The sequence below is a fragment of the Berghia stephanieae genome, chromosome 9, assembly GCF_034508935.2.
Source record: "Berghia stephanieae isolate SIO BIC M18660-M18661 chromosome 9, UCSD_Bste_1.3, whole genome shotgun sequence".
NCBI lineage: Eukaryota > Metazoa > Mollusca > Gastropoda > Nudibranchia > Aeolidiidae > Berghia > Berghia stephanieae.
Window position 1 is genome coordinate 15,475,558 of NC_088368.1, and position 20,861 is coordinate 15,496,418.

General features: G+C 37.3%; 1 protein-coding gene across 1 annotated transcript; it reads left to right on the forward strand.

Moving 5' to 3' along the window:
• Positions 1 to 11,790: 11,790 nt before the first annotated feature.
• Positions 11,791 to 19,149, forward strand: LOC144979762 (uncharacterized). Its single transcript, XM_078926797.1, has 4 exons — positions 11,791 to 11,916; positions 12,747 to 13,024; positions 14,388 to 17,163; positions 18,335 to 19,149. The coding sequence occupies exons 2-4, from the start codon at positions 12,770 to 12,772 to the stop codon at positions 18,580 to 18,582; spliced, it is 3,279 nt and encodes a 1,092-aa protein (XP_078782923.1). The 5' UTR covers positions 11,791 to 11,916; positions 12,747 to 12,769; the 3' UTR covers positions 18,583 to 19,149.
• Positions 19,150 to 20,861: the final 1,712 nt, after the last annotated feature.

The following is a 20,861-nucleotide window of genomic DNA, read 5'->3' on the forward strand; positions in this document are numbered from 1 at the left end:
GTTTTAAAACTGATTTAGATCAAACTTGAATACGCAGTTACAGACAATGGCGTGATGAAAGCAAGAAATAAAATTCATGTAATTTTATCCACCATCATGGTCCATTACAACAATGTTAAAGCAAGTCCATTCGGTTGGTTATCCGACCTGCAAATATATCCACGTCGATCATGATCATCATCATCATTAACCATCATTATATGAAGTGAGTAGAAAAGTGCCAGAAGACAATAGAGAATAAAATTTTTTTTTTCGCGGCGGTGGTGGGGTTTGAACCTGCGACCTTATTGGTACGACAACTCCGCCTGGCAGGTGAGAGCGTGGCTCTACCGTGTGAGCTATCCACGAACACATAAAATATTCGTTTCAAACCCAAAGTCATTTCTAGATCCCTCTCTCACCCACTTCTTGAGATCGCCGATTCGTTCGCCACCATCGCGAAGTAATTTTGACCAGCAGTTAAGCTTAATAGCCAATATTCTCATCACAAACATATAACATAGAAACGATTGAGACATTGAGTATGCTCCGGTGTATGGGGTGAATTTTTAATTCAGAAAAGTGAGTGGAGCAGGCACTTATGTTGGTAACAACAAGATATGAAGTGAGTAGAAAAGTGCCAGAAGACAATAGAGAATAAAAAAATTTTTCCGCGGCGGTGGTGGGGTTTGAACCTGCGACCTTATTGGTACGACAACTCCGCCTGGCAGGTGAGAGCGTGGCTCTACCGTGTGAGCTATCCACGAACAAATAAAATATTCGTTTCAAACCCAAAGTCATTTCTAGATCCCTCTCTCACCCACTTCTTGAGATCGCCGATTCGTTCGCCACCATCGCGAAGTAATTTTGACCAGCAGTTAAGCTTAATAGCCAATATTCTCATCACAAACATATAACATAGAAACGATTGAGACATTGAGTATGCTCCGGTGTATGGGGTGAATTTTTAATTCAGAAAAGTGAGTGGAGCAGGCACTTATGTTGGTAACAACAAGATATGAAGTGAGTAGAAAAGTGCCAGAAGACAATAGAGAATAAAAAATTTTTTTCGCGGCGGTGGTGGGGTTTGAACCTGCGACCTTATTGGTACGACAACTCCGCCTGGCAGGTGAGAGCGTGGCTCTACCGTGTGAGCTATCCACGAACACATAAAATATTCGTTTCAAACCCAAAGTCATTTCTAGATCCCTCTCTCACCCACTTCTTGAGATCGCCGATTCGTTCGCCACCATCGCGAAGTAATTTTGACCAGCAGTTAAGCTTAATAGCCAATATTCTCATCACAAACATATAACATAGAAACGATTGAGACATTGAGTATGCTCCATCATTGTGATGTATGGGAAATAACTGCGTAATTGTTATGGTATGATCTGTAATAATGACACAGTTACGTCCCATGTATTTTTACTTTGTCTTGGAAAGTGAAAGTCCTTGTTTATTCTTATATAACTTCTTGTTGTTCGCGTTAGTGGATACTAAAATCACCTCTATAAACTCTATAATATTGTCTGTCTTTACAATAACCCAGATTGGCGACGAGGATAATAGTGACTTCTATCTACAGAGAACTCGTTGCAATTATAACTCCCTAGGAATAATGAGTGAAATTTTGCCGGTTGTCAAAGACTTAGTTATTGGGTCACGAGCTAGAACCAAGGATTATTTAATTTGGAAAAAATAGCTAGTACTACTAGTGGTAGTATTGTTGGGTCAGTGTTTCCTTTAAATGAGACATGAGACATTTGGCAGGCATATACAGAGATGCTTGAACATTTCTTCATAGCAAATGAGAATCTGAGAACGAGAAGCGTGCCATACATTTTGAGCTTTATAAGAGTTAAACCATTTAAACTTTTGACCAACCTGGTTGCACTTAGGAGAGCAGGAGATTGTTCTTACTTGGAAATAGTGGCTGTTTTGAGAAACCATCATAACCCCAGACCCTCAACAATTGTTCAAAGATTAAAATTCAACATACGGGTTCGTGATGCGTGTAAAAGCATAAGAAATTGTGTAGCCAAACTTAAAAGACTTAGTAAATAATATGAATGCAATGAGAGTCTCGAGATATATTACGCGACAGTATTGTATGCGGAATAAACGACAGGCGTGTATAACAGAGACTATTGTCGGAACTCCAATACGCTTCAACAGTCGTAACGTCACTTCCCTCGTAATGACGCATGGTTACTTAGAAACTGGCTCTAAACTATCGGAACAATGGCGGACGCCCTTATGGAATATTTCTCCGACGAGCATAAAAGCGTATCCAGAGGGAAAAAAATATAAATCTGATCATGTTTTGACTTTTACACATTCTGATCACAAGACATATGAAAAGTTTTAGCCAGCATGAAGAATAAAAAGTACCGATTTTCTTTTGTTTAGAACCACGATGGCCGCCGTTGCTGGGCGACGTAACATCAGACTATTGAATCCAATTGCAAAGGCTTTATAAATTGCACAGGCAATGGAAGCAGCAAGAGAGGGCAACAATCTCATCGCCGAGAAAGTGTGCCTGATGAAGCAGAAACAGAAGTCAAATCAGAAGCTATTCACGAATTGATTGTGAAGTAAAAGTCATCGTATTCGATTCGCAGTGAAGAAGTTTCAGAAATACACAGTTGGACGTCATTTCACACTGGTGACTGACCACACATCTCCAGGAAAAAGTATTCCAGGACATGTTTCAGCCAGGGTTCCACGTTGGGCCATCGTTCTATTTAATGCGAATAGGTAGATCGTCATGTGAATCTCTCTCTCTCTCTCTCTCTCTCTCTCTCTCTCTCTCTCTCTCTCTCTCTCTCTCTCTCTCTCTCTCTCTCTCTCTCTCTCTCTCTCTCTCTCTCCCCCCCCCCAAAAAAAAAAAAAAAAAAACAAAAAAAAAAAAAAAAAAAAAAAAAAAACAACAAAAAAAAAACAAAAAAACGGAGCATTGAGGATATTTGCCTTAAAAAAAAAAAAAAAAGAAAAAAAAAAAAAAAAAAAAAAAAAAAAAAAAAAAAAAAAAAAAAAAAAAAAAAAAAAAAAAAAAAAAAAAAAAAGGAAAAAAAAATAGTAAAAAGAGTCTTGATGGTAAGTTCCGTCTTTGTCTTTCGCACTGGTGTTGTTTCCCCCCTTTGATTTCACCTTAATGTATCCAAAAAGTTGTTTGTTGTCTTTTTCATGAATAAGATTTGTCACGTGGTCGATATGTACTTCCCGGCATTCTTTTTGTGCTGTCTTTTTAAATTATTGAAACTTTGAGCGTGCTTTATCTGACTTCGTACTCTTCATCTTTATGAACCAGTTTTGTTTCTGTCTAATTAGACGTTTTAATTTACCGTAAATCCAAGGTTTACTCCAGTTTGGCGACGTCGTTTTTGGTTTTTTTTTTTTTTTTGGTCGCAACATTGTTTTCGATGTTGAGTAACTCTTTCTTTGCTTCAGTCCACACTTCTTCGACCACGTCTGTAAAAAGACATCAGTCATCTCTAATTTCATTCATATCTGCCATAAAGAAAATGTGCGTTTGGAGGCTGCCCAGTTTGTCACAGGCTCCAGATTAGCGCAAGTAGGCGTTAGAGGATTTCTTTGCCTTCCTTTGTTTGACTGTAAATCTGATTACAAAATAATGTACAATTACTTAAGTTTTATTTTGTCCTGCGTATTAGAAATTAAGGGGCGGTTTTGGGTCTTTACTAAAAAAAACAAACAAACGTATATTGGGCGCTTTTAATCACTCCATATCTTCATTATAGAATTTTTGGAAAAAAAAAATAAAGTTTCTGTTTTGATACCAGTTTTACGACCTAATTTGGGGGTCTCGCATGAAAAAATAACAATCTTGTGGCAAACGTTCCACAAAAACTATTAAAGGAATGACCTCCATATTCTTCCCTCTTATCAACATTGTAGCATAATGTGTTACCATTGAGAGATTTTACAGCTTTAGCTTATGGAATTTTTATTAGAACATTACAAAATTGAGAATCAAAATGTTATGACAAAATCGATGTTAAAATGTATTATTTGGATTACAATTCAAAATACACATACCTTATCAAAAAAAAAAAAATCTCTCTATGGTGACATAATTTCCACTACTTTAATTCTGGTTCCCAACGTAGATTGTTGTTTGACACAACTGGACCCATTTTATGAAACACATTTTTTGCTATTGCTTTTCATTTATCCTATCTTCAAAAAAGACTCATGAATAAGATCGCTTTTATTTCATTTAAGTATATTTCGTATTTATGACAGTAATAATTAAAGCACTTTAACACTGTAGTTGTAAGTTAAGTATTTTATTTCGTTATTCACTTTCGAACTGGTGGTGTAGAGATAGTCCCTCCAAAATGTCAATTCGGCTTGTTTCATTGTGTATGAAAATCAAAGCAAATTACTCCGTAAAATTTCAACAATGAATGTTCTTTCGTGAAAACAATTGAAAAATAAAATTCAATCCATGCAATCAATCAATCAATAATTCGTTTACTCTTTGTGAGAGTGTGGGTGATAACTTCCGATCCGTCATGCACGGGGCACTAGTTGAGTCTAGTCTGCCTGTGATAAACTGGGTCTGTGACAAACTGGGCCTGTGACAAACTGGTATGCTTCCCTGCGTTTTGATGCCTTTTGTTTTGGTAAAGAGGGTGACAACTGCTCAGTCATGGTCACCTAATCCGGGCATTGTTGTGCATTGTTTTAACATGTCTGGTTCATTTGTGAGATAAACCCAAAGGTCACTTTCCTTTGGGTTGGCTCGAAGTTAAGTTGTTGAAGACCGACATAATTGAAATATAATATAATATATAATATTTATATGTATAATTGAAAGTGTCGAGGAACAATTCGTTGAGTCGCTTTGGATACTGGTTGCCGGCGATTTGGTTTCCCCGATCGATTTTTGTTGTTATTTTTGAATCTGCTTTTGAGTTGATGTATACGATTACAGATATTATTTTCCTCCGTTGAACTTCCAGGAGGCCTGTACTCAACATCTACGACTGCTATTGGACTGTTGTGTCCGCCAATTTTACAAAACAGATTTGTGGTCTTTGTCTTCTCCAAAAAAGGTCCTTTTTATTGTGTTTTTGACCAAGACAATCACATCTCGCTCTTTTGTTTTCCTGTTTTTCCTGTATATTCATACTGATCAGTTCGGTAAAAAGAACCGTTTCATATAGCCATGTTTCAGTTCCTAATATTAATACGATGTCAGGTTGAATCGTTTATAACATAACTGTAAACTTCTTTTGTTTGCTCATTAAGCTTTAGAAATTCATTGATAAGGGGAGGCATACCCCTTTTGAAAAATATCCGCACTTCAGCATGTTTGCTAGGTTTATGATTTTCAGAGGCCATGAATAAATTAAAAAAAAATAAGCGTATAAGGTGGTTCCGAGCATTTCGGTAAGAACCTTCGGCCTCTGCCGCGGCCATCTTGGATTTTGCTAATATATCAGTTATGGCAGTTTTTCTCCACAAATACTTCACAAATTTTTTAATAACCTTTATATTTTTTGAAGTTAATCATTTACACCCTCTAAGAAAATGTGTGTGAGCTTTTGTTGATATCTAGCATAGAAATAAAATTATAGTAACTTAAGTACAAGCAAAATGGGGAGGACGATAAAATTAGGGGTGTACTTTACTCTTTCCAGTATAACTCAAAAACTATCACAGATACCAACAAAAGCCTTCATAGAAATACAGGAAATATATATCAGATTAAGTGTGTAAAATATGAAACACATTTATTTAGTAGTTTTTGAGAAAACATGCCATTTATTGCAAAAATCATTCAAAAAGTCGAGTAAAACGACAATAAAACATAAAAAATTGTATATTTAAAAAACCAACCAAGATAGAGCTTTGAAATTTGGAATACAAGTGTAAAGCTGACTTTTGTAAATTATGCATTTATAAAAATATTTCTATTGTGATTTAATTTTTTTTTCATGAATTGTACGAAAATCCGTTTTTTAGTAAAACGACAAAAAAAAACCCCGATAAAAAATGGAATATTTCGAAAAGAAACAAAGATAAGAGTCCTGCAATTTATATTATAAGTGTAAAACTAAGTGCTAAACATAATACATTTATAGAAATACTTCTATTGTAAATTTTTATTTATTTCCAACTGCGATTCGTGAAAAAATCATTCAAAAACCTATGATTAGCGTGAAATGACTGACAATTGAATATTTTCAAAACTATCTAAGACAGAGCTTTAAAATTTGGAAAACACGTGTAAAGATAATTGCTGTCCATGATGCATTGATCAAAATACAACTACCCTGTTTTTTTCCATGAACTGTAAGCTCGCTCAGTAATAGGAAAAAATAATATCATTATGAGTGTGAGGCTGATAACAACACAATCTTTTTTAAATGGGAACACTAGTAATAATATGTAATAAATACACATGATCTGGTATTTTAAAAACCCAACTATTAACAATAATATCATATTATTAAAATGAGGAAATAATACAACTGCAGTCTACAACCGAAAAAAAATCAAAACGAACAACAACATCTACATAATACTAATACGCCCCTAACTATATGACGCTCCCCCCTCAGACGTCTCCTATCTCTCTTTCTCTCTTTCTCTCTCTCTCTCTCTCTCTCTCTCTCTCCCTCTCTCTCTCTCTCTCTCTCTCTCTCCAACTGCTGAGCCATCTTTCTCATTTCTCGTCTCCTCTTTGCAACGCCCTTCACCACTTTCTCTGCTTTCCTTAGCAATTGTAATCTCTTGTCCGTCCCGACTCATAACTCTTTTCATTCAACTTACACCCAACATCATTCAAAAATAATTGTGTTGCTATCGACCCCATAATGAATTCACCAACACCAAAGAGGCAAGCAATGTACACTCTGTGGTACCCAGCCCAGAGATGCTTAGGGCACCTGAGCCAAATGAGGGAGTGCAGACTTTCATTTGCATTCTGCGTATTTCCTTTCAAGCATCTGCTGAGCAAGGCGGGGTCAGTGAGTCTTTCAAATACGCCCCTCATATGCTTAGCTACAGTTTCATTAAGGAAAATTGCTTGCTTCCTTGGTCCTGGCACAGGTTCCTGGATGCCATTGGCCAAATCTCTCTGATACCAGAACCAGGACTTTGCACCTACAGGACAGCGATGGTGTTGTTGAGTGGAGTGATAAAATGCTCTCCAAATAGCCTTGGACATATCACCCACTGAAGTGTTACTTCGCACAGCCTTGGTGTAATAGGACTAGAGCACACCAATCGTGGGCTGTATAAAAAAGGAAGGAACCCCCCCCCCCCCCAACAAATTAGCTCTCTTGCTTTTAACATTTTCAAAACATAAATATTTCAAACAATAATTGAATGTTTCTTGAATATTGGACGACATATCAAACTCAGCTGTGAATTTTCAACAATGCTCAGGATGCCTAATACTAACGCTACGATACAATAAATTAAATGCATTGTGAGATGATAATGTTCATATTAGAAAACTGAATTTTCAAGCACTGTGTGCGAATATCAATTCAGTACCTATACGAAATGAACAAGTCTAGAAAAAATATCCTTTTGTCAAAAGTGCAAAAACTAAATAACTTTGCACTGAGGAGAACAACGGTCTAAATACCACTTTGTCAATGGTACACTGTCATCTTCTGGCATCAGGACCTGAACAAGGATTTTAAAAATATATGATTCAAATGAAAACTGATAGTAAACTCGCATCACTGAGACTGCCTTTGGCATTCCCACCAATGCTGATGGACTTTTTAGCCAGGGATGACTTCAATGTTCTCAACCCAGTGTTGAGCCTCTTCGAGTCGTGATTGACGCATTCCTCTTTAGTGACTGGGAATGCATCACCATAGAACAGTTCTCTCTGGAGGGCCAGGAAGGTCTTGCTGTCCCCATCACCAAAAAGGGTGGTATATCTCATGTTGTGGCCTGTGGACCGCTTCCACAGGACCAATGCTGCCGCCGGTTCCATCCCTCCAGAGCTGCCCTCATAGTTCTTATGGCACTTTCCTGACGCCTGGTTCTCTTCTTTCAATTTCAAAAAGTTGTTTACGCACTTTGTTTTAGATACGGGTTGGGCTTTGCTGCTTCACGACTGTCTAGTTGAGAAGTTATTGGGCTCAGTGACAAAGTGGTTGGGTTGTCAGTGTCACTGACGGGTGGTGGTGGTTGTTGTTGTTTACGCCCTCCCCTCTTTCCTCTTTTGACATGTGATCTCATGTATATTCGTAATGGCTTTAGGAGAGAGATGGTGTCAGCGGGTGGGTGTGACGTGTGTACCCCTTTCAAACTCAAGATAAGGTCTCTCATTTTTGTGAACTCGACTCAAAAATAGAATGGTCGTCAATGGGGCATCGTCGTGTTACAGAATCTATAAGTTAAGACAATAATTACTGTTGTGAATACAATTTAAAAATAGGACGATAGGTGTGTAAAAATTTCATTAAAACTTTAAGAGCGATATTACAATATCAATTTCCCGTGATGTCAAGATTGTAAGTTAGACTTTTGTGTATAAACACAAAAACAAACGTAAAATCTCGAAACTCTCCATATAAGAATCTAAATCTAAATCGAATTAAGATACACAAGAATTCAAGAATAAATTGAGAAAGAATCACAGAGCTTGTGAAAAACCGGTTTGTCAGCGTTGAAGACATACGAGACATTAACAGCATTGGCGCCAGAACAGATCCCAAAGGGCATCCATTCCTCCGTTTTCTAACTTTTGGAATTGTCTTTCTTAATACAACACCAGTCCTTTGTCCTATATAAAGTAAGTTTTTAAAAAAAGCTCAAGTGTGTGTGTGTGTGTGTGTGTGTGTGTGTATGTATGTATGTGTGTATGTATGTGTGTGTGTAAAAGAATTTCGGTTTGATATGTCTTGGTGGTAGAATTAAGCATAATGAGGTACAAAATGTGACAATAGGAAATTCAATGGAATGGACGTTTCAATTACGTCAAGAAAGACAGATAGTGATGTGGACGCTTCGGAATTCCTTTTTATCCCCCAACAAACATTGTCGATGATAAGGGAGGTAAGCAAGGAAATGATACTTGAATAACAGGATTAGTATTGGTTACCTCCCACGAGCATCACGTATCTGCTCGCTTAGATTTCAGCACGCTTTTTTTCTTTTTTTTTTTTTTTTTTTTTGCTTCTCCTGAGGTTGTGCTAGAATCCAGCAAATATTGTATTACCATTCTTTGTAGTTGTAGTTGTAGTTGTTTTTCAACAGTTGTCATTGTTTTGTTACGTTTTCCCCCTTTTCTTTCTTATTATATACTTTTATGATTTTATTTATCTAAGTATTTTTGTTTTCATTTTATTTCCGCACTTTTGAGTTTGTGAAATAAAATTAATTCTTTCTAACTCAAGAAAGATTAGATTGCTATAATTGAGTCCTTTTTATGTAGGTACCAACACAACAGCACAATCAATGAATGAATATGGCTGTGCGGTCTCTATGGACGCTTGTCGTGAATATGCGTGTTACTTTGAGTTTTTTTTTTTTTTGTTGTTGTTTTTAAGGGTTTTACGGCGCTTGCAACACATTAAGGTCATATAAGCGCCAGTAAAAAGGAAGAAATTCGGATAGTAAAAAGTTCTAGAATTACAGTCAGAGCACCCAAGAAAAGGTAAGACAAAGGGGAATTGGTTCAAATAGGAAACAGATGTAGACTCCAAGAGCACACAATCAAAGTACTTAGTTTGAGACCACCTTAAAGTCTCATCCAGACACAAGCACAGGTCCCAACTAAGAGGGATACAGTCAAATATTTACAAAATCATACATAATTATAATATTAACTAAACAGTACAGTGCATAACAGAGAGATGATTTACAAGGAAAAAAATATCATCTCCCAAAACTCTAACTATACAATTGACTGTTTCCCTCCCAGGCCAGGGTATCCGACCAGGGCCAGAAAAAAACCAAGTAATCTCATTCCAAGACAAAGACAGAAAGGATGTTGGAAAACATATATGGGGGGATAGAAGACACAGTATGTACCTCCCTGACCGCTATAGAAGGTAGGAACCCCACCCAGCGTGTTACTTTGAGTGTGCCAGTCTGTTTCTAATATCCAGTTAGTAATGTGTTCTAATACTGTTATAATATTCTAGATGTCGTTAAAATTCAAAACTAAGATTAAGATTATAATATAAGATTTGAGTCGAAAGGTGGCCAATCGTTTCAAAGCGGTGTTATGTCAGGAGAGACCTAATACAAAAATTGACTTTAAGCTTAATTTATATATTTTGAGTTAAGATAAATACCAATGTTGAGGAGAGTAAGTTTTGTTTCTTTAACCCCAATAAAGTAAAATGTTCTAATAATGATCACTTTGACTCAATTTTTAACCCTGATAGCTGCCATTACTCTGGACAAACACGTATTTAAAAAGTTGGCCCGAAAACTCGTCCTTCAAATATCGATCGATTTGAATGGCAAAAACTCTCAAAGCTGGGACCTCGCCATGTTCTAAGCGCTTTACAATTTTTAAAGACATCCTGATAATAGACAAGCGTACATTTAACACGCACAACGAGACATGCCGCCTGATAGGCGTCAGCACAATTTTTGGACAAATTACAACATTGTTTTTTTTATCAAATTCTTTAGCCTATCATCGGTCTCCGATCGGACGAGTTCAATGTGCGCAAAATGTCATTTCTCATACAAGCGTTACCTATAACTGGTTTCACCCCCCCCCCACCTACTCCGTTCCTAGAAAAAAAATCCTGAAGTACAACGTATGGCATGTAATGCGCCTTAAAAAATTAACGTTTTTATGTTGTCCGCCTCTTCTTTTGTCAAAGCGCTCTTGAGTAAAGTGAACAGAATGGCATATTTAACGAATTTACTGAAATACATTTAACATATATTGAATAATATATTTAAATGAATGGAAACGTGTATGTAAACTAGGCAATTTGATCAGCGAAAATGAAGACATCAGTAAACGAAAGCAGCTGGCCACCAATGCATTCAACCAACTCCAAAATTTATGGAATAGAAATATCATAATCAGTGAGAATAAACAAATACAGATTTAGGAGGCACTGATTATTCCGATATTAACAAATAATTGTGGAACCCAGGTCGTCACAAAAAAAGAACTGAATCGGAATCTATTGGCCAGAGACAAATACAATTACTGATCTCTATGAAAGAATCAGGGTCCAACGCCTCAGTACAATAATAAAAGAACAGCGATGGAGGCTATTTGGTCACATCTTACGTCGAGAAGATAGCATCCCAGCCAAAACTGCAATGACAGAAGATTTCCTTCATGGCAACAAATATGTAGGGAAACCACCAACATCAATAGTAACTACCCTGAACGAGGATCTCTCTACATATCAGAAATGTATAGATTCAAATAAGGTCGACTTAATCCCTGAAAAACTAAGAAAAACTGCAGTGCCCTCCATAATAAAGTCACAACAAGATCTTGACAGCCTCAAAAGTCTTCCCAGGACCGTGATCAATGGAAACAATTAACAACTTGGATGGAGAGAGTAGCTACACTCGTCGAGGTTTTAAAAAATCTGAGACTGAATCACACAATTCTTAGCAATCGTCATTCAGACTGCGAGGCTTACTATACTATATTGAATAGTATGCCGCATGCGACGTGTACATAGAATGAATACGTACATATCATCCACATGCTTTAAGGTTAATTTAACATTTACATAATGGGCAGGTACCGACATGCCATAATGTGATTTTGTTTCATTGGCTACGTCCGGATAATGTTTTTAATTATCATCAAAAACTTTGACGTCACAAAGCGACTGATGTCATTTCCCAATTTCCGTCGTCGTGAAGTAAGATCAAATGAAAATGAAATATGCAAAATACGATGTGACAAATTTATAACAGCTGAATAAACAAAATACAAATGGGGTGAGTTGATGAACAATTTGATTGTAATTTACAAATAAAAATCAGTACAAAACGAGAGATTCCCTTCGCAAACCGGAGATCAAGCCCAGAGTGATTTGTACCTAAAGAATGTTCTGTCTGAAAAATAACATCAACTTTTCTCAACCTCCATCATCAAATAATTTTCGTGGTAATCTTGAGTAAATGGAGAAGGACAGCCAGCTATTTACATCATGTTCATAGAGAAATAGATAATTAGTTCATTTATATAACTGGACATATAACTATGTAAACAGCATAATTTTGTTTTTTTGGGAGGTCTTCCACACGTTTCTCGAGCTAAGGGAAACAATCCAAGTATTCTCTTTAACTAACCCCAAGAAAATAAAATAAAACCTAGTACCTTTAACTAACTCTAATAGGAAAAACGAAAATCCCAGGACTTTTACTACGACCTTATAACTAACCCTAATAGGAAAAAAAAAAACGAATAAAAAACAAACAAAAAAAAACACCAAAAAACAAATAAGCAATACAACCCTAAGACTGCTCTGCACTATCTTTCAATGCTTTAGTGAGAGAGAACCAAAACAATGTTCAATTTAGGAAATTTCAAACGTATACCAATCAAGGTTTATTCTACAGTTTTTAAAATGCTACTAAAAATTGACAAATTTAATAAATAAATGTTTGGCAAAAGATCACGGTTAAAATGACAATATAAAGTCAAGCTACCTCGATGATCGTGCCGAAGGTCTTCCGTTTTTTGTTACTTTTTAAAGCTTTAAGGTGCCCTGAAAAGAAGACAGCAAATGTATATACAGTTGAAAATTGATTTGTTGTTATTTCAGAGAGAACATCATCACCATCTAACATGGCAGAATACATAGCAAGAGGAATCCCTAGGATTCTCAACACGCCTCTACTGGGTCTCCTTAGAACATCATTCATTCCAAATCCGCCATCAAACTGTCCATATTTGGGTGGGAATAGTCGAGCTCAGTTGACAGACATATCGCTCACATGTAGGTACAAGTCCAATGGTTCATTACATTTAGGAAATTCTACCCAGAGAAAAACGAACAACGGGGAATTGTATGGAGCTCTTCAAATAGGAAAGTCATCGAAGGTGAGGATGGAAAAAAAAGAAATTATGATAACTCAATACGGTAATCTGTCGGGGTATGAACCTGATTCTGGAAATTTTATTTAATGTGAAAACGAATCGAATTACAATGTTTGAGACTTAGGTCGTTTATGCAGTGATATTCAATCTTATCGATTCGGAAAGAAATTTCATAATCTAGAACTCAAAGGCACTTTTCACTTTCTGGGTCACCCCTACATAATATCGTTTTGAGGCTATAGGTCAGATCCGGTCCACCCCGACATAATATCGTTTGAGGCCATGGGCAACTGAAGTTATTTGATATTACAGAAGTACTTTGCTATGAACAATTAATTGGCCTGTCAGAATGATAGCAAGTAATTGCTACAATCTGTTTAAAGATTCAGAAACAGGGATAAACTCCGGCTTCAATGTCGAAGATATCAGGACTACAACGAGGGTCAAGAGTATTTGCTGTGGCTGCACTTCATAATTCTTCCTCATAAAACAAAAGTACATGGAGCGGGTCTCGAACCCGGGGTTCTTCCGGGTTACAGTGCAATGCCTTAGCCATTCGGCCACTTGAATCCCCTCGTCGTTTTGCTTTAATAATTGCTTTAGCAGTGATTGAAGCAATGTAATAATAACCCCCATTTGCTCATTTTGAACAGCATGGGTAATTTTTTCTCTTTGACATCAGACGTTTGATGGATTATATGTTTTCCTTCACGGAATGCCTAGACGACGGCATGTAATGATGCGCAATTAAAAAATATTGTACACCTGTCTCAGTCGTTGGCCGAAATTCTGAGAGGGATGAAACCAATTACAACTGGATTCGATTTGCCTTTAGCCCGAAACTGTATCTCATCGTTTTGAGCAAACAAACTGGTGTAAGTCAGAATTAATATGCAAACTTTAAGGTGAACTAAAAAAACAAAAAAAACAAAAAAAAAAACAAAAAAAAACAAAACAAAACAAAACAAAGATGCCAGCGAGAACGGGATTAATGTAATGATGTAATTAACAAACATACTATTTCCATGCTTCTCTGATTACAATAAACCAGTTTAACCCGTAATTGGGAAATGTTCCTAATTAAAAATTTGGCCATAAAACTCGTCCTTCAAATATCGATCGATTTAAATGACAATCATCTTGGCAAAAACTCTAAAACCTTGACCTCGCAAAGTCTCTCTTTAGTTCCAGGTTTCAGAGTTTTTGCCAACATGAGGTTCATTTACATCGATCGATATTTGCAGGATGAGTTTTCTGTCCAAATTTTTAAATTCGTGTCTTTCCAGAATGCGGCAGTTAACTGGTTAAATGTCACAAATACTATGCTAAGACCAGGCATGTTCATTTACCCCCCCCCCCCTTTCAGAAATTGAAATCCAAACGAAAAAACCCTTATGGAAGCATCCCATCCTTATCCTCCCAACTGAATCAAAACCATGAAGCCGTTACATTCAAGCAACAAACAAAAAGTCAGAGTAAAAAGAATCCATCTACCATCAAGACAACGATGGAAAACAAGGTATTTCCAACCCCGTCGTCAAATACAGCAACGAGAGTTCCCGGTTCGTTTCTCTCATCTTTGAGAAACCAGCCCGGGTACACGAATCATATGAATAAGCAAAGTGGAATAACCTCAACAGCCACCGGGGTCAAAGGGGGAAGGTCAACAACGTCCATCCTAGCAGGACAGGCAACCGCTAAGAACAAACTTGACACGTTGTTGAATAATGGAATGGCAGCCTCGTTAGACCAGACATCACGTGACTGGAGTGTCGGTGTGAATAAAACAAAAGGGAAAAGCAGTAGTATTGGTACAAGTGGTAACGTGGATGAGTTGGAAAACAACACAATTGATGAGTTCTATCGAGGCAACAATGTGAAAATGGATAACAAGAGAAGGGAAGAACGCTTGGAGGAATTTGATCCTTACTTGGAAAAGAGTACAAATAGGATCCCTGGTGAAGATAACTGGAATAGTCAGAGATTTAATGTTGAGCTGCCTCTTCTTTCCTCGTTAAACCAGAAGTCTGCTCGGGATGCTCGCGATAAGAAACTGGGACGTCTGGATGAAACTGTGAGAGGATCTTCTGAAGTCCGTGATAGACAGCACAAGTCCGAAACATCATCGTCTGCATTGCCGTCAATGGACTATGAGCATATATTGTACAATGAGAAAAGGCATCAAAACATGGATAGGAATAGCTGTGATATTTGTTATGGGAAGAATAGTAGTAAAGGTAAAACTCCACAAGATGTGTCAACAACATATGCAAATCCTAAAATGAGAGAACTAAAATCTTTTAGAGCAAATACGGAGAAGGAAGAAGCAACGTTAGCAATGCCACAGACACGTTCGAATGAATTATCTAATGGGTTTATCCTCGTTGAGGCAAATGAGAAGGTACCAAAGGTGAATAAAACGTTAGCAATGCCACAGACACGTTCGAATGAATTATCTAATGGGTTTATCCTCGTTGAAGAGGCAAATGAGAAGGTACCAAAGGTGAATAAAAAGAGTATTAAAGGAGAACAGAAACCTAGTAAGCAATTTAGAAATGACGTTGATGAAATGATTGAACATCTACGAATTGAACGTTGGGAGAAATTGGTACAGAAAAACCTTAAGAATGTAAGAGAGAAATCACAACCCACTTCTTTCGTCCTCATCAATGAAAAATCGATATCAGCTGGAAAGAACAAGAAGGATCAGCTGAATTCTCAGATCTGCGATGACCATGTTTTCCTCGACCCACGTGACCAGGTAGAGAACTATGTATTTGGCAGCACCAGCAGCACATTGCGGCAAGAGGGAGCCCCGTCAATAAATGTCTCTCACGTTCCAAACAATACGGCAAGAATTGCCAGCCAAGTTAATATTAGGGAGCTGAAGCCAGAGTTGTCCAAAAAGAGTGCGTCATCCGTTGTAAAAAATACTATGCCCCAGATACAGAATAATAAACGCGAAATAACTAAATCAAAGTCTGAGCCGGTACTGTGTGTTCAACCTGGCGAAATCTCAAAAAAGAATCAACAAGGCAGCGATCTAGAAAATATGAATAAAACCAGGCTTACTTCTAGAAGCTACACGGACATTCCTGACTTTTCTTCTAAAGACAAAACGTCAAATTTACACAGTGTTTCTCTTCGCAAAGAACTCATTGAAGCAGTGGAGAACACGCAGAAGGGGGGATCGAAGTCGGGAGTAAAGAAGAAGAGGTTGTCATCGAAAAAAGGCAAAAACAATGACGGATCAGCAACATCAAAAGAACTGGATTTGAAAAAGGCCAACCGGAAGAAAAAAGATAAAAAGTTGAAAGATGTCATCGCTGATATCGACTACAATCAATCAATGTCAAATACCAAACCATCAAATTCACTGACGACTACTAGAAATGATGCTAGCGCACTAGTTAGAAATGTAGGTAAAGTTATCCCTATGAGTAAAGGAAATGAGAAGACAGATTTGCTAAATGAGTTGAGAGAACAATGGAAAGCTGATTTTAAACAAGGTTTTCTAGAGATGCAAAAGGAGCGATTGGTCAAAGAAAAGCAAAACGCTCACAAAATAAAATCAACTCTGATGCACACTCCCAATAGTATTGCCACATGGGTTGCCGATACGCAAGAAAACAACAAATTGATTGATATAGGAAGTTCCCCGAAGCGTACAGAGAACTTCAAAGACATAGCAAATAAATCAGAGCAGAAATATAGGAATCAAAGTGTTAATGGTACTAAGAAAATCAGGCAATTTAAACATTCAGAACTGCCGATAAGACACGTTTCTGACCAAGAAAAGCAAGTGCAAAACAAGAAAGGCAGTTTAAAGGACGCTTTATATCAAGAGTCTAGTAGCACCTCGGTGATTAACAAAACAGAACATAAGAAACGCAAGAATAGTGATTACAAGAGAAATTCTAACGAGGAAATTTATTCTTCTTTATCTGATAAAAAGTTGGAGGAATTTTGTAGGATGAAGGACGAGCTTTTATACGATGAGGTGTTGGTGAACAGGGGTTCTTTGCCCACGGGCACCACCAAGGGTTTGCTCCCGATGCTTGAAAAGATGGACGGATTCATGACAATGGAGTTGATTCCTGTGATCGACTATCAATCCAAGCAACGACCAGGTACTTCATCTGGTAAGTGACTGATAAGCCAACTGATAATTTGCATTTTCAATACTAATTAAATTAAATTCATTTTGTTTGTTTCTGTTTGTGTTCTTTGTGTTACCCGTTTCGCTGAAGACGGGTTTTGTGCCCGAAACGCTCACGCCTAAAATCACTTTATTTCGAACTTTCCATTTCCACATTTGTACGTATATTACTACGAATCCAGATTTAGTCATCCTCATAATATCATTCAAACGAAGTGCTCTTCCCGGTGCTCCTCATCTATCTATCTATCTACCTATCTATCTATATATATCTATCTATATCTATATATCTATCTATCTATATCTATATAACTATCTATTTATCTATTTGTTTATCTTTCTATCTATCTTCCGTCTTTATTTTTATCCATCCAGATATATCTCTCCAGCTATATGTTGGTCTGTTTCTCTCTCTCTCTCTCTCTCACTCTCTCTCTCTCTCTCTCTCTCTCTCTCTCTCTCTCTCTCTACCTAGGTAGTTTTTAGATATGGTTTTAATAACTCACAAAAGATTCTTCAATTTGATAATAAGCATTTCTTTTACAAAGAATATCCACTGTAGGTACGTTAAACATGAACGGAAAACACTTATAGATTTGTGTATGGCAAGATCTTGAGCGTACGTCTCTAACATTGCCCTATAATATAACAGCCCACTTATTTTACGTACACAGATCCAGTGTTATTTCAATGCTACTTCTTTACTCCCCCCCCCCCCCCCCCCCCCCCCCCCTTTATAATGACCGCCCTCTAACATACACAATGTATTGTTCCGCAAAAGTCGTAGCGACGAGAAGAAAAAGAATTGAGCATTTATCTAGAGCAATATCCTTTAATCGTCCTCAAAGCACTTCAGGAGCCGACAGCAAAAGTTAACGTGTAGACCCTTTTTTTCCCCGACAACGCTGTTAACAGTCATATACCTATTCGTTTTACACCTGATTATGTTGAGTGAATTTGAGTAAAGGGCCTTTTCCAGGGACTCAGTTATCTGCCTCTCAGAGTGGGACCTTCCGATCTGAAGGAAGTGTCATACCACAAGACCACATGGCCGCAAAAAAAAAAAAAAAAATAGAAGTAATATTTCATGCACATCTTGTATTTAATAACTGGAATTATACGCAGTCAGTGTCTCAACTAAACTCTTTCCCCAGGACTTAAGTCAACACCCCAGAAGTCGCTGCTGAACGACGAAACGGCTGGGCAACAATTCGACATGGTGAAAAATTATGATTCGTTTGAAAAGGATCAACTGGCGAGGAACATGATGGCTCTGCGGAGGTACCAGGACCGTCAACATAGAGACAAGGGTGACAAGAAGAAAAAGAAGAAGGCGACGACGAAAAGAAAGAATGGTGAAAAGGGTCAGAGAGGCACAACAAGGTCATCGAAGAGTTCTTAACCCTCCTTAGGTTTTTTGTGGGATCGTCAAAGTTTACCTTTGTCTTTCTTCTAAAACTCGGCAAATACCCCCCCCCCCCCGGGCCCCTTCTCAGAACCTAGCAACGTTGGTGTGATGCGTTAATTATTTTCAACAACAAAAGTGATTATTAGTGGTGCAACTCGGGCTTTATTGAAGCTTGTAAGTGAAAATGGTTGACCCCCCCCCCCTCTCCCCCAAAAAACAGCCTAAAAAAAATGCAAAAAAAAAAACAAAAAAAACACAGCAAAAACCCCCACAAAAAACACCTTTTATTTAGACAAATCACATGGTAGCTCTTCAATTTTGAATGGATTTGTCTATGAAAAAAAAGTCTTTTTTAATATTAAAGGGTTATATTATATCAAAGCGAACATGATTAATCTGAATCAGGCGTAAGTAAACAATAATAGTTTGCCTTATCGTGGTGCCTCCATCTACAGAATTGGGAAATCTTTTCAGTTTATATAGCAATGAATAATTCATCTTAAATTTCAATTCAATATTAGAAGATTTACAAAGTTGAAACAAATGATTTTTACATGTATGCAACTATAAATAAAAGAGACAAAAAATGTGAGTGACAATTTGCATTCTCTCTCTCTCTCTCTCTCTCTCTCTCTCTCTCTCTCTTATATATATATATATATATATATATATATATATATATATATATATATATATATATATATATATATAAAATTGTTAAGCGTGGCAGTGCTGGATATGCTGTTTTTTTTTTTTTTCGACAATTGTTCACCATCATTATAATTTGCTCGTAGCGTAAGCGACACCTCTGCCACGCTTGCATAGCGCAGCAACAGTTTGTCGCACGGGGCTGGTGTTGGGTTTGATGTCAGTTGAGCTAAAACAGACTAAATCAAGAAATTAGATTCAAAACTTGATGTTGATCTTCATTTTGTGATGCCATGTATAATACAACCGTATGTTTTCATTGGAACAAAAGAATACAATAATCAGAGAGAGAGAGAGAGAGAGAGAGAGAGAGAGAGAGAGAGAGAGAGAGAGAGAGATAGAGAGAGAGAGAGAGAGAGAGAGAAAGGAATTGTACCCGTTTTATTTTTATCATCAATAATAAACTGAAGCTTTGCAATAAAATGTTTTGAAATGTATTTTTTCTTTAAAATAAAGATAGTGCATCAGAATTCGTTCATTGCACAAAACGTATTTATGATTGGTATTTAACTTATTTATGAGCACTCTCCCTCCCTAAAATTTATGAGAATATATTCATTTTTTTCCCTTCAAAAATACAAGCTTTCTATTTTAAAACGCACTCGTGTATATATCGATGGTTGGCGAATCAAAACTCTGAAGTACCGATTCAGGATCGGCGGATCAAAACTCTGAAGTACCGATTCACGATCGGCGAATCAAAACTCTGAAGTACCGATTCAGGATCGGCGAATCAAAACTCTGAAGTACCGATTCACGATCGGCGAATCAAAACTCTGAAGTACCGATTCAGGATCGGCGAATCAAAACTCTGAAGTACCGATTCACGATCGGCGGATCAAAACTCTGAAGTACCGATTCAGGATCGGCGAATCAAAACTCTGAAGTACCGATTCACGATCGGCGGATCAAAACTCTGAAGTACCGATTCAGGATCGGCGAATCAAAACTCTGAAGTACCGATTCAGGATCGGCGGATCAAAACTCTGAAGTACCGATTCACGATCGGCGGATCAAAGTCTGAAGTACCGATTCACGATCGGCGGATCAAAACTCTGAAGTACCGGTTCACGATCGGCGGATCAAAACTCTGAAGTCTACATACGAGCTTTGTGCACCATGTTTTATTTTGTTTTGGGGCGGGTCAGACCGCTGATTTCATTTTATTGAAAAGAATCCATGCGGATTTTTTTTTTCAAAAACATTTGCAATAGTGTGTTTGTTTGTTTGTTTGTTTGTTTGTTTGTTTTTGTTTTTTTATTTTTAAGGGGTTTACGGCACTTACAACACATTTAGGTTATATCAACGCCAGTAAAAAGGAAGCAAATGGGATAGACAAATTCTAGAATTACAATTAAGGCACTCAAGAAAAGGTAAAACAAAGGGGAACTGGGAACAAATAGGAATCAGTTGAAGATTCCAAGAGCATACCATCACAATGTACTAAGTTTGAGATCACATAAAAGTCCCATCCCGACACCAGCACAGAATCCAACCAAGAGGAATACACTCAAATGTTTACATTACACATTCAAACATTCAAAATAACAAAGAGAACAATACAT